The sequence below is a fragment of the Labrus mixtus genome, chromosome 6, assembly GCF_963584025.1.
Source record: "Labrus mixtus chromosome 6, fLabMix1.1, whole genome shotgun sequence".
NCBI classification, from domain to species: Eukaryota; Metazoa; Chordata; class Actinopteri; order Labriformes; family Labridae; genus Labrus; species Labrus mixtus.
The window spans coordinates 886,580-895,183 of NC_083617.1; the positions used below are offsets into that span (position 1 = coordinate 886,580).

The 8,604-nt window shown below is 47.8% G+C and overlaps 1 protein-coding gene across 1 annotated transcript in view; it reads right to left on the reverse strand.

The window, feature by feature from the left end:
* Nucleotides 1-7,944, reverse strand: part of LOC132975096 (opsin-5-like) — a 13,164-nt gene extending 5,220 nt beyond the window's left edge. Inside the window, exons 1-2 of the mRNA XM_061039400.1 lie at nucleotides 7,725-7,944; nucleotides 3,159-3,364 (exon numbers count right to left, since the gene is read on the reverse strand). Of these exons, the coding sequence (XP_060895383.1) occupies nucleotides 3,159-3,364; nucleotides 7,725-7,863 (345 nt within the window). The 5' untranslated portion in view covers nucleotides 7,864-7,944. The remainder of the gene's footprint in view (nucleotides 1-3,158; nucleotides 3,365-7,724) is intronic.
* Nucleotides 7,945-8,604: the final 660 nt, after the last annotated feature.

Here is an 8,604-nt window from a genome sequence, read left to right on the forward strand (position 1 = left end):
CTCAGCTCGGCCGGGTAAGTCAGGAAACGCTCAGAGTCGTGGTGTTTTATCGAGACTTGCCCGCACCTCGCAGGAAAACACAAAATATGGCCGACACATTTTCTCGGCTGCGTATTTCACACCGCTGACCTGATTGACAGGCGGGCGCGGTGTTTGCACAGTGAGTCCATTTTTTTTGTCTAGAATTGACGCACGTTAAAAAAAGAAATACGACCTCATGTTGTGTCCGTCATGTTTGAAACTTTCATCTGTCATTATTTTTTTATTATGTGTAGCGTGCAGCGTGTTGAACTGCACCACTGACATCCTGTTGTTCTATTATTTTATTTTTGGGGCTTTTTATGCCTTTATCATAGAGATACTGTAAAGGAGCCACAGGTCGGATTTGAACCTGGTCCACCCACTTCGACGACTATAGCCTCTGTACATGGGGCGCGCGCTAACCACTAACGCGCACTAACCACTCGGCCACCAGCGCCCCCCCCCCCCCCCCACCACTGACATCCTGAAATACACCTTGAAGCGATCGGGATAATTCTGCAGCTCCTACCCACAGGTCAGACTCTCCTCGCTCTTGTCTTTCTTTGCTTGATGAGTACGACACATTTGGTCTCATACTGCAATTACTAAACGCAGCGTGCGACGTTTCTGTGAGTAATGTTTATGATTGGACATCAGAAAGAAACGGACTCAGGGTGCAAAGGCCTTAACGGTTTTTCAGGAGGTTTAAAACCCGCCTCAGCTCCAGCTCTCAGCCTGTCGTTAGGTTGACTGAAAGTTAGACTGAGACAGCATTTCCAGCATGGAGACCGCCATCGATGGGACTCCAGCGCCCCCTGCAGGAACAGACGGGGGACGACACTCTTTAATATTTACAGTCTACATGTAAAGCACGACTTCTCTGCTGACTGGATTCTCAATAAATGGTCCGAGCTGATCGACACCTCATGTGGTTAATACACTTAATCACCTCATCCTACCACGCTGAAAAAACACCAAACTGTTCCTTTAACCACAAAGCTGTCAGCGTCCAGTCTCTTATTCTGGATCTGTTGTGCTTGCCGTTGTTGAAGTCTGGCTCCGGTGGCCCGCTGTGCCGTTTCCAGGTGACACGGATCAGTTCAGGTCTCGCTGGTTAATGTCTTGATCTTCCTTAGTCCTAATCCTATTACTGTCAGTCATCACATTTTTACACCCTCACATTCAGCAGATTACGGCACAAACCACCGTCTAGACTGGTCTTATTTTAATTCAGCACCACTTGAATGTACATTATCTGTTCTTCTAAAAATAGAAACTTTGTGCCTTAAATCTGCAGCTTTGAAGAAATGATGTGATTTCATCCTCTGAGCTCATCTTAAAGTATCACCGCTGCACAGTCTGCCCGGCTTTGAGAAAAAGGTTTTATTGGTTTTTATTCACCTCTTCCACTTCCTCTGCCATCTTTTATGTGCATTCCCCCTCTGCAGCATCAGAAACCACCTCCAGGCTCCCTCCTCATATTCACTAATATCCTCTCCCATAGGCTGAACAACATGCAGATCTGCTCGCAGCCCTTCATGTCCCATCATGCTCCATGCAGTAATCTGCTAATGCTTCTCACATGCCTGTCTCCTTCACCTTCCTATTCCTTCCCTCCTCTATTTCTGTCTCTTCTTAGCCCCCCCACCCGCTTTATTTACTCCCTCTCTCTGCCCACCTCTCTCAGGGGACGGTGAAACAAGAGGGGCGTACCGCTATCCCAATATTTCTCCTTCACCTGAAAACCTGAGGTTGGATGTCTGAAACATGAGCTCATCTGTAGTGAAGCCTCAAAGTGCAGCACATCTTTATTTACAGGGTCCAAACTCTGGTCCCGGACTGAAAGGGTCCCCTTCACAGCAGCTTGTTTTCATTCTCACTGCTGCACGGGGATCACCGTTTCCAGCACAGCTCGCCCTGAGCAAGACAAAATACCTCTGGATGAATTTCAAGTCAAAGTATGACAACTATTTCATTTCAGGCCGAGCCTGTGGCAGGAGGGGAACACGGGAACGAGCACTTCTTCTTAGAAACGACACACAACAACTCTACTCCAAATTCAGTCAAAAACATGAAAACATGGAGGTTAAATTATGCAACGAACCCTAACGCCTTATTTGTTTCCTGTTTGCTTGTTGACAGGTACCATTCTGCTCAAAGAGTTTCCCCGGTTTAAAGGTCTCCACGGGGGTAATCTCATTACAGATTTAACCTCCAGCCCACATGGCTACTAGCATAATCCTTTGTACACACACACACACACACACACACACACACACACACACACACACACACACACACACACACACGCAGACTCAGTGTTCTGTAAGACTCCCACAGATTCCTTTAATGTACTTTATTAATGAGGATTTGCTCAAGAGAATCAATGCATACAATTTTTTTTAAATTCTTTTCTGCACAGTCATCACATTCAGGTTTTACATAAAGGTCCAGTCAGTAAGATGTGTAGAGAGTGAGGTGATAAAGGTATCTTACTATCTGATCATTAAGGAAACATGTTGAAGTGCTGGCTTCTCTGACAACAATGCAGCAGCCAGTATGTCCTCCTTCTAACTTTAGATTCTGCTCCTGAATGCTCTGGATTTGTTTGGACCAGAGAAGGTAGGCGCTTTAAAGACACGCCCCCACACGGCCGTTTTGGACGCCCCTCGGTTTGTCAGATATGAGAGCAGTTATCAGGTCAACAGGTGTTGCAGTGATGGAAGCGGGTCAAGAGAAGTGGTTCAGATAGAAGTGATTGTACCCGACCTAAAAAGCCTCTGCATGTTTCTAATAAGCTCCACGAGCAGAAACGTGCTCAAACTAGGATCAATATTGGAGATGCTTTTGAAAAATGGAGAGAGGTTAGAACACAGAAAGGTTTACAGACCCATGCAGAGCTGGATAAACACTGAAGCTTCAGAGTCCACCACATGGTGACCTGTGTGAGCATGGACTCTAGAGAGGAGGGGGGGGGGAGACAGCTCTCTATGATGTTTAGAATTTAGACTGCAGTACCCATTTTAAACACTAGGTGACATAGTTACATATTGCTCCTTTAAACCAACAAATCGACCGTCCATCTTCTTGTTCTTACTCTCTATTCAAAGCAAGTTTAATCTCGCTGTGGCATTTACCTGGCAGGTCCATATCCAGGTGATCAAATAGCCGTCGTCCTTGAAGATATTGAATATTTCCAGGATCCCTCGGGAGTAGCCGAACACGGAGATGCTGGCGTCAGAGATGGCGAGATTTAAAGTGAGGTAATCGGTTGGCTGAAGCGTGGCTCTCTGTCTGTACAGGACAAACATTACTAAACTGTTTCCAAACCAGGAGAGCCATCCTGCAGAGAGACAAACACACCACTTATTACACAGAGGTTATTTATAACAGAGACGGCACAGCACAGGCAGCTAGAGAAATAAAGTTCTGAATGTTTTACGTAGAGTTACATGAAGAAGTGAGTTATGCAGAGTATATCATTAATCAGATTTCTGTTGCGTATTATTTGGCCTCTGAATTGGTATTTAAAGGTAAAACAGTACAGTAGAAGAGGGTGGAGTAGGGTATAGTTACACTTAGAGGTGTTATGCATCACAAATCCCACGGTTCAGATCGGATCACAGATTCTGATCCAGATTGGATCGGTTTTTCGGATCGACCAAAAAGACAAAAAAAGACATTCATAATATAACTTTTCTACTCTCAGCTAGAAGAGACTGAATCTGGCTTTATACACGTCGATGCATCCATCCGTTATCTATACCGGGGGTGCTGGAGCAGATCCCAGCTGTCATTGGGCGAGAGGCGGGGTTACACCCTGGACTGCTCACCAGCCAATCACAGAGCTGACATATAGAGACAGACAACCAGACACACTCACATTCACACCTACGGACAATTTAGAGTCAGCAGTTAACCTAACGAGCATGTCTTTGGACTGTGGGAGGAAGACGGAGAACCAGGAGAGAACCCACACATGAAGAACATGCAGACTCCACACAGAGAGACTCCCGACAGACGGGGATTCAAACCAGGAACCTCCTCACAGAGAGACTCCCGACAGACGGGGATTCAAACCAGGAACCTCCTCACAGAGAGACTCCCGACAGACGGGGATTCAAACCAGGAACCTCCTCACAGAGAGACTCCCGACAGACGGGAATTCAAACCAGGAACCTCCTCACAGAGAGACTCCTGTCGGACGGGGATTCAAACCAGGAACCTCCTCACAGAGAGACTCCTGTCGGACGGGGATTCAAACCAGGAACCTCCTCACAGAGAGACTCCTGTCGGACGGGGATTCAAACCAGGAACCTCCTCACAGAGAGACTCCTGTCGGACGGGGATTCAAACCAGGAACCTCCTCAGAGAGAGACTCCTGTCGGACGGGGATTCAAACCAGGAACCTCCTCACAGAGAGACTCCTGATGGACGGGGATTCAAACCAGGAACCTCCTCACAGAGAGACTCCTGACGGACGGGGATTCAAACCAGGAACTTCCTCACAGAGAGACTCCTGAAGGACGGGGATTCAAACCAGGAACCTCCTCACAGAGAGACTCCTGTCAGACAGGGATTCAAACCAGGAACCTCCTCACAGAGAGACTCCTGAAGGACGGGGATTCAAACCAGGAACCTCCTCACAGAGAGACTCCTGACAGACGGGGATTCAAACCAGGAACCTCCTCACAGAGAGACTCCTGAAGGACGGGGATCCAAACCAGGAACCTCCTCACAGAGAGACTCCTGACAGACGGGGATTCAAACCAGGAACCTCCTCACAGAGAGACTCCCGACAGACGGGGATTCAAACCAGGAACCTCCTCACAGAGAGACTCCCGTCAGACGGGGATTCAAACCAGGAACCTCCTCACAGAGAGACTCCTGAAGGATGGGGATTCAAACCAGGAACCTCCTCACAGAGAGACTCCCGACAGACGGGGATTCAAACCAGGAACCTCCTCACAGAGAGACTCCTGTCAGACGGGGATTCAAACCAGGAACCTCCTCACAGAGAGACTCCTGACAGACGAGGATTCAAACCAGGAACCTCCTCACAGAGAGACTCCTGTCAGACGGGGATTCAAACCAGGAACCTCCTCACAGAGAGACTCCTGAAGGACGGGGATTCAAACCAGGAACCTCCTCACAGAGAGACTCCCGACAGACGGGGATTCAAACCAGGAACCTCCTCACAGAGAGACTCCCGACAGACGGGGATTCAAACCAGGAACCTCCTCACAGAGAGACTCCTGTCAGACGGGGATTCAAACCAGGAACCTCCTCACAGAGAGACTCCTGACAGGCGGGGATTCAAACCAGGAACCTCCTCACAGAGAGACTCCTGTCGGACGGGGATTCAAACCAGGAACCTCCTCACAGAGAGACTCCTGTCGGACGGGGATTCAAACCAGGAACCTCCTCACAGAGAGACTCCTGATGGACGGGGATTCAAACCAGGAACCTCCTCACAGAGAGACTCCTGAAGGACGGGGATTCAAACCAGGAACCTCCTCACAGAGAGACTCCTGTCAGACAGGGATTCAAACCAGGAACCTCCTCACAGAGAGACTCCTGAAGGACGGGGATTCAAACCAGGAACCTCCTCACAGAGAGACTCCTGAAGGACGGGGATTCAAACCAGGAACCTCCTCACAGAGAGACTCCTGACAGACGGGGATTCAAACCAGGAACCTCCTCACAGAGAGACTCCCGACAGACGGGGATTCAAACCAGGAACCTCCTCACAGAGAGACTCCCGTCAGACGGGGATTCAAACCAGGAACCTCCTCACAGAGAGACTCCTGAAGGACGGGGATTCAAACCAGGAACCTCCTCACAGAGAGACTCCCGACAGACGGGGATTCAAACCAGGAACCTCCTCACAGAGAGACTCCTGTCAGACGGGGATTCAAACCAGGAACCTCCTCACAGAGAGACTCCTGACAGACGAGGATTCAAACCAGGAACCTCCTCACAGAGAGACTCCTGTCAGACGGGGATTCAAACCAGGAACCTCCTCACAGAGAGACTCCTGACAGACGAGGATTCAAACCAGGACCCTCCTCACAGAGAGACTCCTGACAGACGGGGATTCAAACCAGGAACCTCCTCACAGAGAGACTCCTGACAGACGAGGATTCAAACCAGGACCCTCCTCACAGAGAGACTCCTGACAGACGGGGATTCAAACCAGGAACCTCCTCACAGAGAGACTCCTGACAGACGAGGATTCAAACCAGGAACCTCCTCACAGAGAGACTCCTGAAGGACATCGTCACATCGGGTCTACATCGCGATGCGTTTTTTAACTGAGACTCTGCACATGGACTTAGCGTCAGTATTTATTATCCAGCTCTCTGTGGGTCACATGCGGCCCCAACTTCAGGATTTTGATTTTGCATACTTTATTAACCCCCGAGGGGGAATTCTGTTTACACTCTGTTATTGAGAGACGTACTACACACATAGAAATACACACATGCACAAACACGACCTGCGGACGTGCATTAATGCAGAGTGAAGGGCTGCACGGTCCGGTGCCTTGCTACCCGATCAATTTCCAGACTTGTTCCGCACCTGCACTTGCACCGGCGACCCTCCGGTTCCCAACCCAGGTCCCTACCGACTGAGCCACTGCCGTCTCCGTTTTTTATACTTATGCATTTGCTGCTTGGTTAGAAGCTTATTTAACGGGTTTTAGTGTGGAACTAGCCAAACTTAAGACAGAACTTACTCATAGCTGATGCATCAGGCTGAGAGGACCTGAACCTGCAACCCTCCAATTACCAAACCCAAGTGCAAGTGGACTAAGCTACTGCCAAACTTTGCCATGCCAAGGACCCCCGTACAGCATCGACCTCTGGTAGGGACTGCCTCAAACAGCCCCTTACCCCAATGTTCATAAATTCCTTTTACGTTCAAAATCAGGAGTTCATGGTACGGTATGAAACGTTGAGTCTCAACCCGATACCCTGTGATATAATATGATAAAACGATATCTGACGAGACGTTACAATAAGACAGGAAACGATGCGACACAACATATTAAAATATGAAAAGATATTCCACACAAAATGAAAAGACATGATACTGTATGTTACGATTCAGATCATAAATCAGTGAAAAAGAGAACAACACAATGAAGCCACAGCAGAGACTTTAACGAGTAAAGAAGAGGACAGTATACAGACGAGTGGTTCATAGTGTAGGAGCTCCATAGAGAGAGAGGAGGATTAGAGTACAAAGGAGAAGAGTTTGCTGCTTTGCAAAATGAACACGTTTACCACGGAGACAATAACAGAGAGGATTTCGTCTTTTTATAACTCCAAGTGGACTAACTGTGCCGTGATGTAACCCGTGTTGTCAGCAGTGCACTACTCTTTGGAAACACGAGAAACACAAGTTATTGTTGTTGACTCTTCAGCGATGTGCCGCCATTCTCCCGAGTCTTTAGCATAAATGAGCAAAACTACACTTCCACATTAGAGCGCTGCAGACTCGTAAAAGTTGGAAGAAGCATTTTTGCAGGAGCCCAAAATCCTTTTAATAGATATTAATCTTAATCACAGTGTTGGATGTTTTGACTTGGGCGTTCGTTTTTATAATTCAGCCATTCCTCTTAAAATGGTCCCAAAGCAGCTAAAAACCCAGATCAAATCTAACACCTCTATCCCATATTGACATGCAGGTTGACTCACCTAGCACCAACAGGTAGACTCCGATGATAGTCTCTCCTTGTTCAGACAGAGGAGGGTCTGAATGGAGAGTGCTGAGGTTATTGTTCCTCCATGGTATATTCACTACCTTCATAGGAAAAGCCTTTAGCGTTATTTCCATGGCCTAAGTGTCGATGCCAAGGCATGAATCCTCGCTGACTTCTACAGTAACTGCTCTCCTCTGCCTCCAGGATTCACTACAGCGTTTCACCAGTATGGATGAACGCTCAGTTCTTTTTAAATCCAGCTTAGATGCGCTCGCTAATACCCGCCTCCACTCACTCTCCCAATGATTGCACCTGTAATCCTTGTGTAGTCTTAACATCTAAGCAGATCGAGATTTTTGGGTGCAAATCCTGGCACACGGGGAAATGTCTAGTCAGCCGGTTGCCTAATGGAAATAATGTTCTAAGAGGATTTAGCTTGAATTAATTCCTTTTTTTTAGGTATGTGTTAGCATTAGCCGGACTAAGATAGTTACAGAAAAGACAGGTGAGTCATGGAGAGAGGGGGGTACGATAAGCAGCCAGTGGCCCAGTTACAGGTCACTGGGAGGGACTCACTACCAGACGAGATAAACCATGATACAGTCAAATTTAAAATGCCAATAGGTCAGTTTTACCTTTTTTGTTGGGAAAGAGCCAGGCCATCTGTTTCCAGTCTTCATACTAAGCTAAGCTAAGCTAAGCTAATTGGCTGCTAGCTGTAGTTTCAGATTCGATGTGAGGACAGTAAGAGTATTCTGAACATCAGTGTAAAAAAACAAGATGTAAACATGCTAGAGTTAACAAGAATGAGGGTGCTGCTTAGGCCTCCAGGTTACAGCGTGTACATCGAAGCCTGAGTGGCGTCCCCCGTCTGT